The 25,506-nt window shown below is 36.0% G+C and overlaps 1 protein-coding gene across 4 annotated transcripts in view; it reads right to left on the bottom strand.

Moving 5' to 3' along the window:
* Positions 1-1,113: 1,113 nt before the first annotated feature.
* Asb7 (ankyrin repeat and SOCS box containing 7) overlaps positions 1,114-25,506 on the bottom strand; it is a 39,190-nt gene continuing 14,797 nt past the window's right edge. For 2 of the 4 annotated variants that reach the window (XM_047541647.1, XM_047541649.1), the window contains 2 exons: positions 17,057-17,662; positions 1,114-4,535 (listed from right to left, as the gene is read on the bottom strand). In XM_047541647.1, the coding sequence (XP_047397603.1) occupies positions 4,396-4,535; positions 17,057-17,662 (746 nt within the window). In that variant the 3' untranslated portion in view covers positions 1,114-4,395. Of the gene's footprint in view, positions 4,536-16,290; positions 16,443-17,056; positions 17,663-25,506 lie in introns of those variants that run through there. The other 2 variants (XR_007107262.1, XM_047541648.1) reach the window with 2 other exon arrangements.

Genomic DNA, 25,506 nt, shown 5'->3' with positions numbered 1-25,506 from the left:
ACCCTTTATTTTGATTATCTAAGATTTAAAAGACATAACAGGTAGTGAAAGAAAAGCCAAAAATAGAAGAGAGAAAATCATCTTTGTATCTTGGGAGTCCACAACAACTAAAGCCTAAATCCCAGTATCTGGCAGTTAAGTTGGTAAAAATGCTAACATCAAAATTTGTAAAGCATCACTCCTTCCACTTAACAGAACACAGAGTTACATTAAGTTACATAAATATAGGCAGATGATGCAAACTTATCTTCTTTCCTCTTGGCTACCCAATAACACGGGATGGGGAAAATATTTCTTCTATCATGCAGATAATCTGTTTTATCAATAGCAAGTAAACCATTTTTATAAACTGTCTTTCAGCTGAGAAAACAATACACTCCTTACATCATACTGGAAAAAGAATGACCTCAAGATTTCCAAGCAACACAGCTATTTTTCAAATTCAAACTCCCCTGCTGACCATTAGAAATCGTTTCAAATGTCCCATTCTTGGCCTTCATGTGTGCCAAACCCTGGACAAGTATGTATCAAGGTTATAATTCCAGAACAGCCCCTTTCTGCACAGGGTGCTAAACAGTCTGTCCTCCCTTTCTCTTCGCACACCATCATTCATACGAATTTCAGGTCTCTCCTGACTCAAGCTGTGCTGATGTCATAGGGAGGAAGTGAGAAATCCAAGTTATTTTGCTTCAAGCTCCTGCCGGCTAATAAACTACTTCAGATGCACTGTGACTACATTCACTGTCCTGTGTTTAGAATTTTGTGATCTAAACTCCATTTTTGGTCAAGGTGTACATACATGAGGTTGGTGATGAATATGACCCAAGAAGGTTCAGTGCTGTATCCAGTACACCCAAGACTGATAGTCTTTTGTTGGTATTTGCAGAATGCATTTTTAAACCATAAATTCAACAGCAGGGTAAAAATTGGCTTATTCAATGCTGATGTAAAGTGGGGTTGTTTTCTGTATCACATTCCTACTTATTTCTCAGTGATCTAAAATGTTGATGAATGATAGATGGATTTTTGTTTTTCACCAAGTAGCTAGAAATATTAAAAAGTGAAGGCAGACCAGAAATAAAACACAATTCCAATTGTTTTTTTAAACCAGATTTAAGTTTTTTTTTTAATTCAAATTGACCCAAAGCAAAACTTACATTACAAAGGAAGAACAAAATACATTATGATATAACACACTGGGAGTTAACATGAAAGCTAAATTTGTGGGCAAACAGCCTCATCCCAATCACATCCTGGGCTAATGAGCAATTCTGCAGGGAAGTTAGAATCTCAGTTTTGTATGGTCCACTCTGGTAATTAAGCTACACATTCTTGTCTCTCAGGGTGTGCATCTGACAAGTCATGCTAGACTCCCTCCTGCTCCAGATGTGTACTCTTGCCACTGCCAGAACACTGAATTCTCTAGTGGAAATGTTGTTCCAAGCATGACTGATAATGAATTAAAAAACAAAACAGTCAAGTCCTCTTAACTAACAAGCATGGATTATTCTGTAGTAATAACAGTTTCAAAATATGGGAATTAAATAATCTAAAAAACACTCTTACTCTGCTGTACATTTATAAACACAAATATTTACAAAACAAAAAACCAAACTTGTTTTCAAAAAATGAGGTTTGCAGTTCATTAATTATCATAAATCTTTTACGAACTGGTTTCTTTGGTGTACCTGCCAAATATATTCTTATAAAGATTTAGTAGTAAGTTTCAATAATAAATTTCAAAAGAAACAAGGAATCAATGATAAATTTGATAATATGCTGAACATTTTAATCAGGGTTCTGAAAAAACTAATCAGTTGATTTCCTGAAAATACCTGTTCTTTCTACTCAATATGTGACCACAAAATGCTTTTCTGGCAATCAAATTCGAGTGTGGACCTGTGTGTTCACTGCTATTTTCTACCATTACCAACTGCAAGACATTTTAGTTAACGTTAAATATGATATGTGATTGGGACTTTATTGACAACAAACACAAAACATTCTTTTGAAGCTTCCAGATAAATCAAACCTCAAACAATAAATAATGCAATTATACACTTCTTCATTAAATAGAAATTTCAATTCCAGGAAGAGTTCCCATAATTTTTTTCGGAAGTCACAGCAGCAAGACAGAACAAAGAATTTACCTTAATCTGATCTTTTTACTTGGAATTCCCTGACTCAAACTCAGTGGCTAACTTAGTTTGGAAATCTTTGAATGGCTGGGGAGAGAATATCCTTTTAAACTAACTGAATAAATTAACACACATATGTGGATATAAGCACTGTGCAAATGGAATATTAACATTACCGCAAAGAGCGCAGGACCCTGGGTACCCTCTTGCCTCCTCATCTCCCTGGGCTTGGGGTTTTAGGAGAAGTAACACCCAATTCATCTCTGGCCACATGTGTCCCTAATGCTGCTTCTGCATATCAGCTCTGATCTGGGAATTGGTTTAAAGAATGAAAATACAGCTCAGCAACTGTCTTCACGAGGGACTTTCTCTGCAGATAACTTTTTGGAGACATTTTTAAGAGGCAATCATCTGACTACCCACTCCTATCCATCAGGCTCCAGCAATAGTTGGGGATGGTTAACAGAACTGGCCTTTTGCTGATTAGCTGCCTGCAAGAGTCTACAGGCCACATCAGCACCTCCCCTAATGATCCTTTTCCCAAAACTGCACTTTCTTCAGAAACCTGCGAACCGCTTAGGTAGGAGCATATCAGACCCTCTAATGCCAGGGCTACTCTGCAGCCAAGAGAGCAAACTTTGTGCCTGAGAAACTAGCACTACCGGCTCTGAAAAAGGCAAAGCCAGAGCCATCTCCTCGTTCTGTGTAGTTATGCTTCTAGGTGAAAGAGTTTTACACTTTATGACTTAAAAGTAGAAATTCAGACAAGAAAAGAGAAGCCCTTCATCTTGTAAACTTCTGATAACCAATTTATTAATAGCATATAAATATTGTGACATTTCCCAAATCACTAAAAATGATACTGGGACACTTGAGGTGCTTCTGAAACTAACATGATAATGAATGAAGCACACGACACGTCGGCCAGGTCTTAGATGCCTAGTGCATCTAGGCCCTTTTCCATTGTCACTTTATCATATCCGTGTTTACACTGCACACGTATGACCAATCAACCCAGAAGAGAAAATAACTGTCCTGAAGAGCTTCACTGTACAGAACCTTAAAATAGACAGGAAATGTTTAATTAGCATATTAGGAATTAGCCAGACTTGCAAATGTGCACCCATTAGAGATATTACCCTTAAAAAATATATCTATATCTATATAGATGTAGACATATGATTAAAACTGGGAAGAAAAAACCCACCATGAAACCACCCCAAATTATTTAACCATTAAAGGCAAATGGTTTAACAATAGTTTGGGCTATTTTTAGGAAAAACTCTACCACCAGGATACGAAATTTGTTGCTTAAAATGAAATAAAAGACAAAGCTTAAAATAGAAATTGTAACTGACACACTATGGGTCTGCTATGAAAATTAAAGTGGCGGTTCCTGTTCTCCTGGGCATGTCAAAGCCGGCCATGGAATGATGAACAGCAAGTGAAATAATGGATAGAATACACCAGAAAGAGTATTGCACTGGAGGCACTGTTTTAAAAACAGAATACACTGGCTTTGTAAAGTTATTTTCTATCTCATTGACTTTTTTTTTTTTTTTTTTTTTAAAGCACAATTCAACTAGAGACAGAGGTTGAGACGCAGTGTCTCACGGTAGTGTCCTACTGTTGTTAAAAAATAAGTTAAAAATGAGCACACCAAAAGGAAAGCGGAGGTACTGGATTTTTATCATCTGAAAGCTACATCAAGTAGGGAAAAAAAAAAAAAAGAACAGTTTGAAACAGCCAATTTGTACTTATTAAAAATGAATGACGTGACAGCATTTCTTTAAAAAAATTTTTAGGGCATTTTCCAGTATAACCCAAGACTCCTGGGTAAAACTGTGCCTCAAACTTTAACAAGTGTGCTGCTGGTTTCTAGTACCGTGCTCACCAATGAAACTAGAAATTTGGAAAGGGTAAACTCTCCACTTCAAACCTGCTTGTGTCATTTAGGAAAGACAATTTTTCTAAATGCAATATTGTATAGAAAGCTTGGACCTCTTAAACTTGGACCAAGAAACCAAATTAAGACTTTCAAGCATGTGGTGTATGTTTATATATATATATGTATATATATAAAAATCCCTCCCCTACAATGAAAACCAACCAAATAAACAAAAAAAACCTAAAAGTGTATACCTGCTTTCTGACTTCACAGCAAATCAGAAATTGCATAGGATATACTTTGTGCAAGGCAAAAAGCCTTTTAAGTATCTGGAATATAACTCCTAATCTTGCTCACAGTTCTGATATATCAGATATCATCAAATTTGTGTTTTAAGTAGTCTTTCATGACCTTGGCAATTGGTAGTTCATCAAGTAGCTTTAGGTTTTGAAGGCCTATACATTGTCGAATTTTAATTCGGCACAGGTCCTGCAAGTTTCGGGGCTGTCCTAAAAAGACAGAAAAAAGAAAATGTTACTTTGTTACCAAGGACAATATTTAAGATGGGTTTTGAGGTTTTGAAAAGAACTTTATTTCACTGGGAGTGCTCTCTGGATTTTAAAAACCACAGATCAGAAGGACACTGACTAAATGACACATCCTTGGTATCTTCATGTGAAGTCTCAGTCAGTCCTTTTCACAACCCTCTATAATATGGTAGAAATTTCCATTTCCATTTTACAAATAAGGATACTCAGTATCAGAGAGTTGAGTAAATTGCTCAATGTCAGACAACAAACTAAGGCTTAGACTAAGACTAAAAACCAGCTCTGAGTCTGAGCCTGATCTTTCCATCAGAGAACTCTGGTTCTCATCCTGATGAGGTCTCTAATACACAGAGAAGCCTCTGTGAGCAGTTTCTCTGGGCAAGAGGCAGCATCTGAAGAGCGTGCACCAAATGAGACACTCTTCTATGAGCCCTTTCAGCTCTGGGTCTGGAGCCTTGATGTCTCTCAATCTCTGTGGAGCTTTCTAAAGGACATCTGCCCATTTTTTCCATTGTCATTCTAGACAGAGCAGAACCCTAGTTGTGAGGATGAGGGCTAGGAGGTGCAGCAGGCAGGGAATGTAAACAGGCACCTCTAGCTAGTCTGAATCCATGTTGTGTCACACCTCACACCCTGACCACCTGCCAATAACCCCTGCTTATCCCCCACTCGAAGGACAAAAAGTAAAAGCCAATTTATTCCACTTTTGAATACTTTCCTAAACAATACAGAAAGTCATAAACAAAACAAAAAAAAAATTGTTCAACAATGTTTCAATGTATTTGGAGTCACATACATTCTGCTTTCCCATTAAGTGGTAATGATAATAGAGCTAACATATATTAACTGCTTACTCTGTGCCATGTATTGTTATAAGTTCTTGACACATATTAACTCCTTTAATCCTTTTATGAGGGAAGTACTTTGATCATCATTCCCATTTTACTGACAGTCTCAGAGAGATTAAGTAACATGGGTATGTATGGTCAGGTAGATGCTGTATTTCACTGGTTCTCCAACTTCTGTCTCGAAACTCCTTTACACTTTTAAAAATGATTGAGGAGCCAAAAGAAATTTTGATGTGGGTTACCTCTATGGATAATTACCATAAGTAGTTAAAATAGAAATTTTAGAGATATTTATTAATTCATTTAAAAGTAATAGCTCATTACATATGAAAATAAATAACATTATGAAAAATGTATTTTCTAAAACAAAACTAAAAATAAATTGTAAGCGGCATTCTTTCACATTCTTGCAATACTTTTTAATGTCTGTCTTAAAAGTGGTATACATATATAACTATACGATGGGTGGGATTCTACATCACATATAACCAGAAGAATAAATTATACTCCATTATATAAGATGTATCAAAGTGCATTCTACTGTCATGTGTAACTTATTAAAACAAATTTAAAAATTAAAAAAAAGTACTACTTAAAAAAAAGTGGACAGCTGAATTTTCACATATGCGTCTATTAAGAATTGTACCATCTAGTCTGTGGAAAATTTCAATTATGCTCATGCATGAAGAAATATGAAAAAGCTAATAACATCTTAATGTTATTATGAAAATCATTTTGACCTCACAGATACCCTGAAAGGGATCAGGGGACTCTAAGGCTCCTCAGGCTGCACTTGCAGAACCACTGCTATCCTCAGTAACCCCTTACTTGAATTATACTTGTTTATAGTGATCACCATTACTCAAATAATTCTTCATGAGTGAAAAAGGCTCCCAGTCCTCAGACGACTGTTCTAGAAGGCTTGGGTGAACACTTTTCCAAGAGCATAGTGAATATGTGGATTCTTGGCAGAGTCACAGCAGAAGCAACTGCTGCCTTGGAAATACCTCAACTGGGGGTATGTGTAACCACAGATGTCTGTAGAAGGATTCATGCAGGATGTGACCTATACACTCAGGGGTCTCTGGACAAGATTGAATTTTATCCAGCTTCCAGGTCTTTGCCAAAACAGCACTTCATTGGGAGACTAGATCATGCTCCCCGTGGAAACTCTCAGAGCTTCCCTCCTTTATAACAAGCTGTAATTTTACCTGAACATGTTTGGGTCTTACATACTAATGCTCATCTTTCTCATCATATGGCATATGCCATGAGGCCTGGGACATGTCAGACACCATTTGCCAATGTAAACCCAAGACGTGACACAGTACTCAACAAATATTACGTGGAATAAATGAATACATAGAACATATATGAAACATAAATGAAAATATAGAACAGTCAATATACTGTGAAACATGCCCATGTCAACAGCAAGTCATTTCCTAACCTGTTTTGAATTATTTTCGCACCACTCATGGGCTACCTTGGGAAAGAGAATGACTTACCACTGTCATTTTTCAACAAATACTTATACTATTTCACCTGAAAATGCGAATCAGAATATGAATTAGATCTGACTCCTCTTTTTTTTTTTTTAAAGTATTTTATTTTCCTGCTGGGTGTGATGGCCCATGCCTATAATCCCAATGACACTGGAGGCTGAGGCAGGAGAATCCTAAGTTTGAGGCTAGTCTCAGCAAGACCCCATCTCAAAATAAAAAATAAAAAGGGCTGGGGATGTAGCTCAGTGGTAGAATAACCTTGGGTTCAATTCCCAGTACAAAAAAAAAAAAAAGGAATTTGATTTTTCTAATAGATTATTGGTTCAAGTACCATTTAAACTGACATATGCAAGTATACATTCATACTGAAAACATCATCCACAAAGTGGCAAAAACAAAATCCCTGGAATCTGCCAGCTCTATCCCTTAGAAGGGATTGGGGCAAAAGGTTATGTAATGGGGGCTCTTTTGGTAGTCTTGTTTGTGGCAGACTGTCTTCCCCAAAGATGATTACAATTTTTCCTGTCCTTCATACTTTGTGCAATGTGGCTGGATACTCTTAACACTATATGACTGGGAAAGATAAATAACTTCTAAGAATGGCAGTATTTTCATCATCATTACACTTGATACTCCTACCATTAGTATTTAGTGATTTCTCCTGCCATTTGGTGGTTTAAAAACAATTATTATCTCTTCTCTGCTTCATGCAGTGTTTTCTGGAGAGGCGTGACTGGGGCCTCTCCTCTTGCAAAATGGCCCACTCAGATGGATGGCTGGGAGCTCAGTCAGGACAGTTCAGGACTAAATATATTGGAGTGCTTTAACTAATGAACATTCTAGGCCTAAATACATTGGAACACTTTGCTCAATTTGGTGGTTTTTCTTCCCCTTCAAGCAGTTGTACTGTGGCATCCTTTAATGTTTGGGGAGCATGTGATCTTTATTCCTCAAGCCTGTGTAACTCCTGTCTATAGAACTCCTTAATGATAGTGACATATCATAGTGGTTAAAAGCATCAGTCCTGGAGTCAGACTGCCTGGGTCTGGCTTCTGGGGCCTCTGGCCCTTACGATTGCATGATCTTGACCAAGGTATTTAGGTTCTGCCTCAGTATCCTCAAAATAACTGCATCTATCTCAAAGACTTTATAGCATTAAAAAGGTTAATTTTGGAAAAGTGCTAAGAATAGTGCCAAACACAAAAGAAGTATTTGGTAAATGAATTTTTAAATATTTGTAAAGATAATATTTGCTTCTTGTTCCCAGAAACAAACAAACAAACAAACAAAAAAACAGAAGAGCCCCTTCTTGGAAGGTAAAGTCTTCATCTTTTTGATGTTATGTAGTAAGAAAACTAATTAGTATAACCAGTAAGGAGCAACTGGTAATTTATTACTGGGAAATAGTCCTGGGAAAATTGATGGAAATTATATTCTGGAAATCACTGCATGACTTTTAACTATGTAAAAAGATGCGATGAAGTGAGTAGTTATAGGCTTATATAGAGATATTAACTCATCTTTTTATATATCAGTATTGTTGATTTAACAGGGGGCTAAATAATAAAGAATAATAAGGGCTACTCATTGTAATTGTTAATCCTTAGACTATTCTAGGAGTCTCCAGGAATAGCATTTTAGAAATAGATTATGATTAAAGCATTAGTACTTAATTCCTGTCAACAGAACACTTAAGGAGTATTTACTGAGCACCTATTACATACTAAACAATGCACTGTACTAAAGATTAAAGGGGCAAGGGAAGAAAGAATAGCAGAGGAAGAGAAAGAATGAAGAGAATGAAAGCAAAAACATCAGGACAAATATGCATATTATTTACTAGGCTCTTAGAAAATTAATTCCTACTAAATAACAATTAGTCCATGGGAATTTAATAGGGAAAAACATGTAGGACACCTCTCAAAAAGAGTAAAATTAAAGGAATTATAAATGCTTTGGGGGATGCAGAAAAACTATAAGGTGTACAGGCTAACCAACTACAACGGAATTACATAATAGTTCAAAGGGTTATTAGTCTTTCCATTTGGTAAAGAAGCCCATCATTACTAGTAATTGGGCTGGTATAAAATAGGAAATCAACTTTTAAAGGGTCACCAGTTTAGTATAAATTACAAAATGAGAACCAGCTACATTCTTTGACATCACCATTAGTGTACTTGTGATAAGATAAATTTATTTATTTGGATAAAATTATCTGGATTCATCCAGGTAGACAGAGACACAAAACATTTTAAATACCAAAGTGGACGACATTAAAGCAAAACAGATTCCAGGTTTTTCTTTGGAGCCTGGGGAGACTGGAGGAAGAGAAGTGTGTAAAGAAATAAAGGGAAAGATTTAGTCTCCTCTGGTTTACTTTATATGATCCGTCGCTCCTTCAGGATCTTCTCCATCTTAAGTCAGCATCTGGAGTGGTCTCCCAATACCTCTTTGTTTTATCTCAACTTCCCATTTTTAAAACCCTACCATAAACACATTTTATCCCTTTGTTCTTGCCTCTGAATACCCTTCACTGGGGCTTAGTATGAAATGTGCTAAACAAATTTTACTTTATAGGTCCAAAGGCAGTTTCTAGTTCCCTTAAAAAAAAAATTATGGTGTATTCACTTAAGAGTCCAAATGTATCCACTATCAGCCTTCTGACATTTGCCTATTGGTTACATTTTTTTCCATACACAAATGAGCTTTGACCTCTATCTTCTCTTGGCACTATGTTACAAAAAATGATACATGGCTTACTAACAAATGGAAAGAAATCTCTAGATGCCGAGATTAAAAACTGAAAGTAATAAAAATATTATGAAAAAAGTACAAAATAAGACATTTTCTGTAGCATTAAATCTTAAAAAGTGATATAATTTGACATAACATTTTACTACTGATTTTTAATTTTAGAAATTTCTAAATTTTAGAAACTAGAAATGATTAGTGATTTTTTAATAATTAAGAATAGAAAACCTAGTAAGATTATGATGTAGACGCTTGGCAAAAATCCCTTATTCATTAGAAAAAAATTAATAATAAAAAATAACCTTAGTTAAAATGTTACACAAATATCTCCACAGAATTACACTATATAATATTGTTTTAAATAAATCATCCTTCAAAAAAACAATCAAAGCAGCATTGGAAAGGACAGTAAGGGCAGCTGATATTAGAGGCATTTTGCATGATCATCAGTTCATGTACTGCTATACTGACTTTAGCTTAGAAGGTGTCAGCTGATTTCCCTTTCTTAAAATTAAAAAAAAAAAAAAAGACACCATGATTTTTATTGGTTCTGTGTGTGTGTGTGTTTTTGCAGTGTTAGGGATTGAACCCAAAGCCTTAAACAAGCCATTCCACCACCGAGCTATAGCCTCGGCCCTAATTTTCTTTTTTTTTTTTTTTTAAGTTTGAAATTTTGTTTTCAAAATTTTAGTTTTGCAAACATAGTACTTTTGTTTTTGCAAAAACATAGTACTTGACTATTGCTGAAATCTAAACAAAAACATATTTCTGGTTACTGTGATATTTATAAAATAGTATTTTTAAACATCTGTGATTGATGGTCCAGAAAGTTACTAGCTTAAGTAGTTGACAGATTGTCTCCTGTGAAACAGTTTACACAACTCAATTCCCATCCACTTAATCTTTTTCTTTTGGAAATATTAGCCGTTTCCTAAAACATACAAATCAAAATCCTACCCAGTCCTACCTTCTACACACCACTGAAACATATTGATGGCTGCTTCCAGTCTTTGAGCAGTGTCTTCCAGAACACAGATCACACTGCCTCAGTTCAGATTCCCTTGGATTCAAACACAAACCCAACTAGCATACTCTCTGCCCTACGAATAATTTAGACCAGAGCTTGCCATAGAAATAAAAGATGCTGTGTGTAAAAGGAAGCTGGGAAAGTTAAGTTGCTGACACTAGCAAACAAAGTTAAACGGTTTATTTACTCAGGGGCTTGGCACTTTTTACACGTTACCATTACCCTGCATGGCAAATCTCGGTAACTGGCCTCTGGGATCCAATATACCAGTCTTCTCAACTGATACAAATCATGAATCTGTTTAGGCCACAATTTCATAAACAAATTTCAGGAATCATCGATCTCGACTGAGTCTATGTAGTAAATAAATATGATAGGATCGGGCAAGCAATAATTTTAAAACATTTCATATTACCCACAAATTTTAACTTAATGAAAATACAACAGAGATTCATCAAATTCTAAAATACTAGGCTAATTGGATACCCTTTAAAAATCTGAATGTAGAAATTACATATGACTACATTTTAACTTTTTAGTTTAAGGACCTCTTTGCACTTTTAAAATAGTAGGACCTCACAGAATTCTTTACGTGAGTTGAATTTATCTATATTTACCACATTTAGAAAACAAATTTTAGAAACCTTTATTGAACTGATTCACTTAAAGTAACAGTAATAAATTTATCAGTTGAAGTAGAAATAAATTCTTATTGAAAAAAAAATAGAGCTGTTTCCAAAACAAAAATGATTATGAGACAAATGGAATTATTTTCACATTTCTACAAATCTCTTTTAATATCTGGTCTCACAGATCTGCTTCCACATGTCATCTGTTGTAATATGCTGTTTTGACTGGAGTACCTGAAGAAAACCCAGCCTTACTCAGACATGCAGTTGGAAAATAAAGGAATATTTTAATAGATTTTTCCCCAGATAAGTAAAGATCATCTACAATACTCTATTGAAACTACACAAGTGGTGCCTTCTTTTAAAGGTTAGTTGAAACACAGAATCTGAAACCCAATTGGTAAACTTTATGTACTCTTTTAGATTAAAATTCACTGGTTTCTTTTGCGCTTTGGATCTTTTACCCAGGTATGATTTTCTAACAAAGCCTTTACACATTAGGAATCTCACAGTGGCAAATATAAATTTCCCAAATTCTCATTTTCAGAGTTCAAATTTTGACTAGCCACCAATACTGTCCATTGTTTTCCTTAAAGTGACCAGTGAATTTTATTCATTTTCAAGAAAATGTCTGCCAGTTACCCGAGACTGAATCTATTGTTTGGCTGTTAGTTAATCTTCAAGTAAAAATGGTGCCCTATGAAAAAAGCTGCTGGTTCCCCTCAAACGAATAACAGTTGCTTTTCCTCAATTCAATCACCACACTTTGGTACATGGGGAAAATATTTTCCATTTCCATCCCACAGAATATTAAGAAAGTATAGACACAAAAGGGTAATATTTAATAAAATTACTGCTTCATCAAAGGCATTCTTAAATGCGACTAGAATACTTCTTACTGATAGTGCCTGTTGGAAAGGTGCAATGATTATGAGTACTGGTTGGGCCACTGCTTATGTTCATGTTAACAAGCCAGAGTTCATCCTCCAGCTTGTCTACCTAATGTCATAAAGTGTAAATGTCATCACAGTGAAAAAGGCAAATAATACTTTATGAAATTAGTTTGGACTTGATGGACACATAAAACAGTCTCGAAGACCTGGAGGAGCCAGGTGAGAAACACAGTTCTATGTGAATCAAAAAAAAAAAGAAAAAAAATTTTTTAAAATAGCAAGCAATAGGAAGTCATTGTCTTTAAAAGTGGTTACTGGTAGCTGGGTACCATAGCCCACGCCTTTAATGCCAGTGATTCAGGAGGCTGAGGTAGGAGAATTGAAAGTTCTAGGCCAGCCTCAGCAACTTAGCAAGACCCAGTCTCAAAATAAAAAAGGGTTGGAGATGTAGCTCAGTAGTAGAGTACCCCTGGTTCGATCCCCAATACAAAAAAAAAAAAGTTTCACCAGTAAAGACGTTAAGGGAGGGATCTTAAGGACTATGGACCAATTCCACCAATGTTCAGAAAAGGAAATTAAGATTCAGTGATGGAGGGTGAAGGGTAAAAAGTCTGTCCATATTTATTAGGCAAGTCAGACAGGAGCCCATTAGCAGCTCTCTCAACCAACTCATCCTGATGATTTAACAGCACCTCTGACACAGGAATGGTAGAGAGACCTTGTTGACATAAGGGAGACCTGTGTCTCTGATTCCAGTGGACAAAATATTATTCAGCTTAAAGGACCACAGATAGGATGTATTTTTCACATTTTAAGTAAAAATGGTAAAAATTTTTACTTCCGGTTTCAGCTCCAACATGCAAAGTATTTGGAAGTTGTCGTTTCCATCCTTAAAGAAAAAAACCTTAAACTAAAATTAATGACTTATCTTGAACCAATCAGTAAATTGAGGTTGCAGGGCAACACTTTACCATACACTATGGAGAAATAAACCCTGAGAGCCACAGTTGAGATCTGCTTACCTGTAGTAGGAGCCATGGGAGCCATAAACTGACAGGAACACTTCAACGGCAAGTTTGAGGAACTGTTGGAGGTTGTATATAGCCTACTGAGAGCCACAGTCTTAAGAAGCCCCCTTCTGGATATGAGTTTTACTTTGAGGAATCCCACCAGGTCCTAAGTGAGCCAATAAAGATCCCCTCATGGCTCTGGCCCCTAGGGGAGGGTTAGAGCACCCCCTCCCACTCCACCAAAGCTTCTCCGTAACAAAGGATTGCTCTTCAAAGAAAGGACTTGACCTGAGTCAGTTTCAGCTCATTTGGGGAATGGATATTTCTCTGACTTCAGGCCCCTCTAACCTTTCTATCTCACCTCATGGGATGCGGGGTGTGGGAGGGGTGCTACATAAGAAGAAGCACTTGTGAAGATCACAGCCCAGGGACACAGGCACACTGAAAGACAGACTATGGCCTTTCCCCATGCCTTACAGTTACACTAAGAGGGTTCCCATGCAGTAACGAAGGATTAAAGCTGGAAGAGCTGCCAGATATAGACTTCCTCTGTGAAGAGTACTTAGGGAAGCCCAAAGTCAAGGGCATGGGGGACCAAAAACAAGGACCCTGGAGGAATATGAACCTTCTGGCACCTACAGTTAAGGCAAACATTACACACAGCCTGACTCCTAGGCAGATTACTAGAACACCTTACATTAAAGGCTTATTTACCTCAGTTCCTATTATCCTCTATATCATATCTTGCTTCAATAAAAATTTGCAAGTCATACTAAAGATTAAAGTCATACTAAAACAGTCTGAAGAGACAAAGAAAGCATCAGAACCAGACTTAACATATGACACAGAGTTGCAACTACCAGCCAGGGAATTTAAAGTAACTATAATTATTAATATAAATCTTGGTTGTTTTTATTGCTCCTGGGCACAAAGAAGCTGCTCCTTCACTTGGCTGCTTTCTGGAGGAGGCCACCAGTTGAGCTCTAGCCATGGTAGAAGGTGGAGGTCTCTGAGGACTGTTGGATAGCTCAGTCTGTAGGTAGAACGCGACAGGAAACCTTCGTGGCTTCTCCCTCCACCAGAAGACCCTACTTTATGACCAAGTCACCTGAACCACTGTTTCTATATAGAACATATCAGAGTTTTTATGGCAAGTTTTTAGTTTTTAAATTCCAGGATTAAGATTTCTGGGGTCTCTTCCAATTTGAATAATCTGCTTCTAGTCAAAATGGTGCAATAATCAACTAAGATAGCCCTGAATAACTAGGTTCTTTGGCATCCACTCTTTTCCCAGCTACTCAGAAGACCAAGACAGGAGGATGGCTTGAGCCCAGAAGTTCAGGACCAGCCTCGTCAGCATGATGAGACAACATCTCAAAAAAAGAAAATAATAATGATGATAATAATAGTAATAATAATAATAATAGAAAAGATGGCCTTGATGAAAGACTACCAAGTGGCACCTCAGAGGTTCTTGTACCTGAGGAATTTGAGTTCTCAGATTAGAAGCCAGTGGCTTGGTGCCCAGAGCTCTGGTGCTCAGTGACATTAGGGGCTCAAGCAGCTCACAGAGTTGACTTGGTGCCCTCTGAACTGCCCAACCTTCTTTGCTTCTGGTTCCAAGAGAGGGTTCAGTGGAGGGCTCTAATGAGTAGCAGCTATAGTTGCTCCTTCTAGCACACAACATTTTTACTGGCAAAATCTGTTAGTCAAGGAACACATGGGTGAAGCAGGGGTACCAAATCTTCTTTGGGCAGGAAACACCACTAGAGAGTCAAAAAGAATGGCGTTTACTCAGTCCCTGCCCCTCTGTGTACCCATCCATTTACTGAGGATCTGCTAGGTACAAGTCCCTACTGATGCTTATTCCTGCCCCTAATCTTAAGTACATGCCCAGCAGCTCCCTCCCAGCCATTTGGCTGCATGTCTCCACGCACAGATTCTACAGGGTTGAAAATAGGCAGCTGGGGTAGAATAAGAATCTATAGGATTCATTCAATTGGTAGTAAGCCAGTCCTTGCTGTTTATCTACCCTCACTTTATTAGTTATAGTCTATTTTGAAAAATGCTTACATAGCATTTAAAATGTTCCAGCCACTATTTTAGGTAGATTATAAATATTAACTTATTTAATCCTCATAACAAGCCTGTAGGATAGATATTATCATCATCCTAATTTTAAGATAAGAATACTGAGGTGCAGAGAGGTTAGATAACCCTACCCAAGGTCACAGCTAAAGTGTATACTTAGGATTGGAACTCAGCAGCCTATCTCTAGTCTATGCCTCTGTTGAGCAAAATATTTAACAAAAGGGGTTGAGACATTTATGTGACTAAGTATCAGGTATTCCTGAGGGTAGTCATACTACTTTAACCAAGATTCTCTAGTGTAGAAGTTAAAAGAATATAATGACAAAAAGACACAAGGTAACTAGTGGCTGTAGCACCACATATACCACATCTTCAGTCTCTGGCTACTTCTGTGTGCCTCAAAAGCTTTCTGCAAGGAAACACATGCCAGATAGCCCCAAACACCTCTCCAGGGGCAGGCAGATATGTGCAGACCAACAGAGAGTCATTAGTGCTCAAGGCCATTTAACTTTATACTAATGACAAGTAAATAAAATTTAAGAATTAGTCCCCTCAGTGGCATTAGCCACATAACAAGTGCTTAATGGCCACATGGGACCAATGGATACCATACTGGACAGCACTGAGAGAACATTTCTATCAATACAAAAAGTTCTACTGGCCTGCACTGAAGCTTTAGTCTGAAAACATTTAGTCATAATAAGTTCATCTTCCCCATTATAAATATACAAAATTCAAATTACATTTCATTTCTTGATAAAGCAAATTTTTACTCCAAAGTTCAGTTTCAAGGGTTAGAGTAGACTGTTTATAAGTAAGTCAAGTGAAATCCCTCACCCATGTACCCAGGATATTAATGTCTTTTTCTATAATCATGAGTGAAAGTTCAAAATCAGCTAGGAAAAAGGCATTCATTAGAAAGTACAACAGACAACAAAATCAATTTTGTTTATAGACTTAACTTCATGTGTTGGATGTTAACCTCGGGGACATGTACTTGACTGGTCACAAGGAAGCTGGACAAGAGAGGGAAGCGAAGTCCACACAAACTAACAGTCCATCAGAAAATAACTCAGATGCACATGCTACTACATAAAGTAGATATTTCCAAACCCTTAAAAAAAAAGTGCCATACAAAAACAAGTCAGACTAATGGAAGCTGTGAATCCCAGGTTCAACAGAGCCTAATTTCCCACCGAATTTTTTCTTACAACAATTTCTAGTATCCTTAGCCTCCATTACCAGGGTACTTAAATAAATAATACTGCCATTCCATTTCATGTGGATTCACATGAATAGAAAAGCCACAACTAAAACATGAACAACTTAACAATAAGGCACATATTCTAGAACATTCCCATAACTAAGGAATCTAAAATCCAAAATTCTCCATTTCCCCTGTTTGAAAACTACAGAATTCTAGAAAGATGATCCCTTTAACCTTAGGAACAGCCTTGTTCTAACACAGATCTTTATTTTGAAAATTCTCCTCTCTGTCCTTTTCCCCGTCTATTTTCCCATCCTTACTATCTACCCTGTTACTTTTACTAACACAATTGAACTTAGAACTTTAAAAATTTTTGGATGAATGGGCATTATTTACCAAGCAGGGTTTATAGGAACAATTACTGTCTAGTCATTTGGTTATTAAAAAAAATCTTGAGCTTCTCAAGATATGTAAATTTTTTTAAAAAGAGGCAATAATATAGTAATAATTATATTACATACTTGTGACTTCTTGTAAGAAATCCAAACACGGTCGACTACTTCCCGAAATACTTATTGAAACAGCCAGTGGGGTCTGACCTTCATAGTTCCTTGTGTTTGTGTCCGCTCCATAGTTATATAACATCCGTGCACACAGCACATCATCCCGAAGGGCAGACAAGTGCAAAGGAGTCTGTCCATCTTCTAAACGCCCCAAGTTTGTGTCTGCCCCTCTCTGAAGGAACATTCGGCAATAAGAGTGATTACTTTTGATCACAGCATATCGCAAAAGGAATCCGTTCTGAATGTCGATGTTGGCATTGTGGTCCAGGAGGATTTTCACACAGCTTGACCTCTCGCGGATGATGGCGAGCTGAAGCGGCGTTGTACCTTTATCACTGAGCGGGTCGACCTCGGCCTTGAACTCCAGAAGGAGTCGGACAAATGAGTCCCTACCATAGTGAGCAGCCACATGGAGGGGAGTCCAGCCATCATTGCTTTTTGCATTAATAATGTCACTCCTGTATTCTGATTCTAACATCAAGCGTGCAATCCGGGCCCGGCCGTGCATGGCTGCGTAATGAAGAGCAGTGAAGCCTCCAATTAAGTCCTTAACCGTGGGATCAGCTAGAGTTAAAACCAAAACGAAACGTTAGCAGACTCTAAGACAAAACAATGTACTCTCCCATGGCACAGCACTCCAAGTCTAGCCAATTCTCGTACAAAATGTGAAGGGATCAAACATTACAAAGAACATCAAGTACTTTCTCCCCTCAGTTTAACTGAAGTCTAGTTTCCATGAAAAACAAATTATAGTAGAAAGTTATCAAGCCTGAGCTAATGGAAGGAAAAACACGTACAAAGTGTTTACATTAATATATACTAAAAACAGAGTTCAGATCATCATATCCCCTCTTTGCTAATTTAACCAACTCCTTTGGCTACCCGACTCCCTCATCTCTGCATTATCTCATGTTTCTCTTTTGTTTAGAATGTTTCATTTTCTCTTGCACTTCTTGGTCCTAAAGAGAAGCACGTGCAGCAACATCTGTTGCTCTGAATTATGGATAATACTATGTTCTGGCAGACTGTGTTGTTTTAGGGCATAATTGATAATAAATAAATAAATAAATATATAATAAAAAAAGTTTTTCTGGGTGTGTAAAAATTCTAAAGCATGCAAGATGTATGTTAAAGTGATCTTGATAAATCATCTTTCCATAAAATATGACTGAATTTTTGTTTTACATGGTCTTAGGAGTTTAAAAGTATTAAATACCACAGTATGTGAAAAACTGGGAGAAACTCAACACTATATATACACTATGTGCCAAAACAGTTTTTAAAACCTCTCCTAAATTGATTTTGGGGGGGAAAAGGTATTAGAATTTATCTACAATGTGACCTTTGAGTCACAGACTTCTGTCACCTGTCCCAGTGTTCTCATTGAGGCAGAGTTCAGTTCTTTGTAGCTTGAATCCCTCTGGCATTCCTGCACAGTGGGCAGAACAGGTTCAAGGTCTGCTTCCTCCACAATACATAGGCTACTTCCTGAAAGCCAGCAGTTCAATGTAGAATATAAACTGGCCAAACATAACTACTAGAATTAAAATGCTTTCTTCTTATAAAAATCATCCCGAATTTTTAGTTGGTTTATGAAAAAGAAAAAGCCAATAGCATTTTTCACACACATGCAAAATGCCTCTAAAGTTATGTGATTAAACACTCGTATGTTGTTTAGTAAAATGTTATTAGGTTCTAGAACATATTACAATGGCTGGATTCTGTTAGAAAAGTCTATAAGGCAGAAAATCTTATGTTAAAATATGGATAATCCCATGTAGAGTGAAAATTTCCCTTAAGAAGGATTTGCTAACAAAAACTATGAAAAGTAATGTTTTTTAGGTAAACTGTATCATTTGAATTTCTAAATACAATTGTAATGTCAATTTAATCTGTTTAGAGAAAATGAGGGTATCATCTGTGTTGGTTTTAACTAAAAGAAAAACATACAGCATCTATTTACTGTAACTTTAAAAAGGCAGTCAAGAACACTTTAGCAAAGCATTTTGCTGCCATCTACTGGGTATGGTGTGAACATAAACTATTAAGTTTTATTTTGACAGATGATGTAGATCAAATCTGTTTCACATAACTTTGTTCATCTTAAATAGACAAATCAAAGACAGGCATGAAATCCAAAAGATCCCCTCCTATTCAAATGTTGTAAGAAATCTTGCCAAAATGTCATTTTCAATCTATACCTGGCCAAGCAACTGTTTCCAGACATTACTTCTTTACCTGTGAGTAAAATTTAAGAATACCTTCTTTCACTTCTCCCACCTTTCATCCACCAGGGGAGTCTTCAAAAGTGCCAGTCAACATCCTTATTTGTATCCTATACTCATTCTAAATTAAAATTGTGTTACATGAAACTGCTCTTGCACCTCTGATTTCCACTTCAGGTTTGTTTATTGTTTGTTTTTGTTTTTGTACCGGAGATTGAAGCCTGAGGGGTGCTTTACCACCGACCTACATCCTCCAATCCTTTTTGATTATTTATTTTAAGACAGGGTCTCCCTAAGTTGCTGAGGATCATGCTAAATTGCTGAGGCTGGCCTTGAACTTGCAATCCTCCTGTCTCAGCTTCTTGAGTTGCTAGGATTATAGGCATATACCACCATGTCGGGTGAGGTCTTTTTTAGATTCTACTCATATTTTGGTGCTATGCTGAGCTAAGGAAAAACAGATTAACATACACAACAATGATCTGCTTAGTCTCAGTAAGAAAAACAACAACAACAACAAAACCCACTCAAATAAATTAACGGACCACACCCTGGGAACATGGCACAGAACGAAGCACTGGAGGGTAATAATGAATAAAATTTGTACAGTTACTGTTCTGGAGATATTAACAACCAAATGAGAGATCATGAGGCAAATGAAGGTGCAAACAAAATTTAGTTTCAGGATTAGTATTTGCCAATGCAATAAGATAAGAAAAAGATCTCCTCTTGAATGGCAACAGAAACTACAGAACACCTGCTAGACAGATATTCACTAAAAAAATATGTAAGGCACATGCAAAGTAAACTTCTTTGAATTTACTTAACCTCCTACATTTATGTTTGCAAGAATGTACCTTTATAAAAAAGCCTTCCCTGAACACTTAATCTAAACTAGCAACCCCACCAAACCTATTCATCTGTTCCTTTAGCAAACATTTTCTTTTCTAGGTAGGACTTACTTTAAACAAGCTGTAGCTTAATCTCAATAAATCCATTTAAATCTATTGAAAAATTCTTATACATATAAAAATAAAAGCAAAGAAACATTCCTATGATGAATAGGGGTTCTTTCTAAGAACTTTGAAATAAAAATCACTCATTTTAAGTGTAGAGATTGAGGAACTGTGACAATTGCATACAGTCACATAAACAGAAACACAGTTAAAATTTAGAACATTTCCATCACCTCAGAAAGTTCTTTCATATCTCAGTCAACTCCCTGCCTGAACTCTGGCAAACCACAGATGAGGAAAAAAGGAAGTTTTACCTTTCCTGAAATTTCATATAAAAGAAATCATATGTAAACTTTTGTTTGACTTATATCACCTGGCACAATATTTTGAAATTTATCCATGTTGTTGTATCAACAGATCATTCCTTGTATTGCTTAATAGTATTCCATAAATATGAGTATACAATTTTTTTTTATCCATTTGAAAGCAGGTGGACATAAGTTATTACCAATGTGAAGTTATTTGAAAGCTGGGTCATATGTTCAATATACATTAATTTTATAAGAAATCGCCAACTGTTAATTTCTAAATGGTTATACAGTTTTGCATTTGCCACAGCCATATATGAGAGCCACAGTAACATATCCTGGCATCATCAATACTTTCAATTTTACCTACAGAATGAAATCATGGTTTATGATTTCATGGCTTACATTTCTCTGATAACTAGTAATACTGGGCCACTTTATACACTTTCTTTTGTAAATTATTTTTTCACATCTTTTAGCCATCTTTATTGGGGTGCCTCATTATGCTGTAAAAAAAATCTTTATATATTCTAAACGTATGACCTTTGTGAGATATCCTTTGTAAATATTTCTTCTAGTCTACCTTTTCTCTTTGACTACCTTTTCATTCTTTGTACCATATGCTTTCAAGAGTAAAAATTTAAAATTTTTATTTAGTCCATTATCATTTTTTTTCTTTTTTGTGTATCCTGTTTAAGAAAGCTTTGCCCACCAATTTCACAAAGACATTCTGTTTTCAGTGGAATGAATCTAACCAAACTTTCATATGTGCATGCATGGATGTGGCACAGTGGGTCCCAGCATTGAGTGCAGCCACAGGGCACTAATGTAAAATAATAATAAAAAAATAAATTGCAAATGGATTGAAGAGGAATTGGTGGAGTGGAGGGAGGGAATAGGGGCAGGGAGGGAGCAAGTGCTGGGGACTGAATTGGAGAGGGTCCGGTTCCAAGCTTTTGTGATTATGTCAGGATGTGTATCCTGGTATTGTATATAACAAAAAGAATATATTTTCAAAAAGATATTCTCTTTTCCTCCAGAAATTTTGCACTTCTCACTTTCTTATGTTTAGGTCAATGATCTACTATTTGTTAACTTTTATGTTTGGTGTAAGGTAAGGTCATGGTTCGTTATTTTCCATAAAGTTATCTTCTTCTTTCAGTGTAATTTGTTTAAGGCTGTCTTTTTATATTTCCCTTGATACCTTCAATGAAAATCAATTTACCCATAAAAGTGCAGGTCTATTTCTGAACTCTGTTTTATTCTATGATCTAAAAGTCTATCCATATAATACCAGAGTGTCTTAACTACTGTAACTTTAAAGTTTTGAAAGTGGGTAATACTCCTACCTTCTTTCAAAGTAATTTGGCTAATATATTTTAGAATCAACTTTTCAATTAGTTCAAATAAGCCTGCTGAAATTTTGATTGGAACTCTAATGACTCCAAAAATGGCAATCTCTTCAAAATGATACAAACAATATTGATTTTTTCAAAACTGAGCAAATAGAATATTTCTCCATTTATGTAAGTCTTCTTTCATTTCCTTCAGCTATATTTCAGTGCATGGGTTATACATTTTTAAATTTATTCCTACAAATTTAAAATTTCCTTGCCATATATAGTGAGTTAAAATTTCATTCTCTACATATTAATTGCTCAGAAAGAAAAGTTAAATTGAGTTTTATAATACTGGCTCATAGCTAAATTCTCAGTTCTAGTCCATTTTTGCAGATTTCTTATAATTTTTTACATGTAAATTATGTTCTCTACAAATAATTATACTTTTTCCTTTTCACTTTATTATTCTTCTCTTATTCCAATGACTAGAACCCAAAATAAAATATTGAATAAAAATAGTAAAAGCATATACCCTTGCCTTATTTCTTATCTTATAGAGTGAAAATATTCAATAGTTCATCCCTGAGTAGAACACAAACTGTAGCTTTTCATAGATATACTTCCTTACGTTAAGTTGCCTTCTTTGGTCTGCTTCAGCCTTAATCAGGAATGAGAATTTTAATGATATCACACCATTTTCTGCGTCTATTAACATATTCATTTGGTTTTTTATCTTTTAATAGAGTAAATTAGTCACCTATGGACTTCTACATGTTAAACAAACCTTGAATTCCTGAGATAAGTATATTGATATAGTATAAGTATATTTATACTATTTACAACAGAACCACTCAAAGGTAAAAAAACAGTATTTCCTAATAATGACTGTTTAATGTAATAACAGACTTTCAGTTTTTCTCCTACTTAAAAAAATATTATATGTAATCATAATCACATTCTAATTACTCAGCCCTTTCTCTGAATTTGGGCTCTGAGAATGTCTCAGTTTTTTAAATTACATGTAATGGAAGTGGCATTTTTATAGAGAAAATATTTCTTGCTTCTAAGCCTATGTACTTGGGATAAATTAAGAGGATTCAGTTATTAATTTAACTGAATTTAAATTATTAGAACATAAGTACACTTAATGGGCAAAAACATCTACCAGTTTTAAGGTTACAAATATACCAAATTGCTTTCGAAAAGTCTTCTCACAAATTCCCACCATGCTTGGCATTATCATTTGCAACGCCTTTCATTTCTGAAAATCTAAAAAAAGGTCTTACCATTCTTCTGTGGATGTCTCTGATTATTCCCTTATCTCATTTATTTTCATGTATTCCACACCAAGAGAGTTTTACTTACTTTATTTTATTTGGTAACAGAGACTGAGCCCAGAGGCGCTTTACCACTGAACCACATCTCCAGCACCCCAAGCTTTTTTTTTTGTATTTTTTTGTTTTGATATAGGGTCTTGCTAAGTTGATGAGGTTGGCTTTGAACTTGTGATCCTCCTGTCTCAGCTTCCCCAGCTACTGGGATTACAGGTGTGCACCACTGCGCATGGCTTATTTACTTTATTGAGAGGGGACTTAAGATGCTTTTCTCAGGTTCCTCTGGGGATTTGCTCTATACAATTAACTTTTAGAGCTTTTGTCTAATGTCCTCCAGGTCAATTTACAAAAGCACTCAATCTAAAAATAATATAGTACACTAAGATATGGTATCTTCATTTCTTTTCTTGAACTGTCCAATGTTATCTTGGAATTTTTAGAAAGATTCAAAAGTGGAAACTGAAGATAATAAGGGTTTTTTAAATAATTCCTACCCTTGTAATAGACTTCTCTTACAATTCCAACAGGACACTAGATTATTAGCACAGAAAGGCTGCCATGATTTGTACAGAGGTATCACTTTATGTATTCTATTTGTGTTGAAAATTTATAAAACTCTTAAGTTTTTATCATTTTGAAACATGATGTTTAAAAGTAAGGCAACAAAATGCACTTACCTGTGCAGGCCGAAGTTTTATACTTGTGCTAACACAGGAGCCCCTAGTCACATGTGCCTACAGAGCAACTGAAACATGGCCAATGTGACTAAGGAGCTGAATTTATTTAACTGAAATTTAAATAGTCTCCCATGCTATGCTACACAGGTTTAGAATTGACTGTAGAAAGAGTTTTATTTTCCCCCTTTTGGAGTACTGACATTATTAGTATCCATCTCAAACTTGCTTATTTTTTTTTTCCAAGTCACCAAGTGTTTTATTAAACAATTATTAGGAGCAGAAATCTATAGCCATTTACTTATTTTACATAATTAAGGCTGGTTTTTTTAGATATTATTGGGGAACTCCTAAATAATTTTTTGAATAAATTATAATTCCTTTCCACAAGTGCATCTGAGGAGAAATATAAGCTATTGTCAATTGTATTTATGTTTAAAACAAACTCACTTGTATATTATGCATAAAAATACTTCATACAATTCGAATACATCTCATTCAAACTTGCTTATTTTTTTTAATGAAACCGGATTTCTTCCATAGTAGAAGTATAGATGCTCCTCAGCAGGATTCTGCCTATGGTCCTACCACTCACATCCACTCTGAGGCATGGGAGGCCTCTTAGCTCTGAGCTTTGCTAACTCTGCAAACACTCATCAGTGGTTTTACTACGCGGGTGTACAGATTGGTAAAATCTGATCCTTTAATTTATTTAAAAAAAAATAATGTGTAGTTCTATGCGTGGATTATATTAAACATCTCCTGTTTCTTAAACTGCATCTAGCTAACTTTCTCCTGCTCGTTTGCTAATCTTTAACATTTCAAGAATCGGTAACTCTTTCTTCCAGATCTTCAAATCAAAACCTTCATCTCTTCTTGCTTGCTTTCACTCCCAGCTCATATCCCACTTCCTTAGGCCTTAGGTCTTAGGCCCTTCTAATACACTTACTACGACCAGAGAATTTCTAGAACACAATCTGTTTTTCCCATTCCTCTCCATTAAATATTTTGAAGCTCACAATGTCCTTAGAATAGATTATTGAATATGCTCCAATCATACTCAACTTTATTCAGTTCCTAAAATCAAACATGTTCCTTCTCTTCTTCAACCTTCTTGCTCACTGTCCCATGTGTTTGGATTAATTCCACAACCCATTCTTTCTGCACCCACACTACTGTCTTGCACACCTTTCAAAATCTCCACTCAAACCCTACTTTCTCAAGAAATCCTTCCTTGCCACCCCAACCCCAACCCCAGCAGACAAAGGGGATCTTACAGTACATGGCACTTAACTCACTCTGTTGGAAATACCACATTTTCTTCCAAGGAGTAGTCATGGTTAGGATAATGGTTTGATTCCCAGGTCCAACACTAGTGAAGTGAATGACCTTAGGTGAATCATCTACTTTGCTGTGGCTGCTTTTTCATTGTGAAAATCAAAAACAGTACCTTAATAGTTGTGAAGACTTTGGCATATCTTAAATGCTCAGTAAATATGGCTATAAATCTGTCCAGTCACTTAACTAAAATGCCGGAAGGTTAGCACCATGTTTGTTTATTTCCATAACCT

Source organism: Sciurus carolinensis, chromosome 2 (assembly GCF_902686445.1).
Source record: "Sciurus carolinensis chromosome 2, mSciCar1.2, whole genome shotgun sequence".
Taxonomy (NCBI): Eukaryota; Metazoa; Chordata; class Mammalia; order Rodentia; family Sciuridae; genus Sciurus; species Sciurus carolinensis.
The sequence above is the reverse complement of the archived record's forward strand: the minus strand, read 5'-3'. Positions and strand labels throughout refer to the sequence as shown.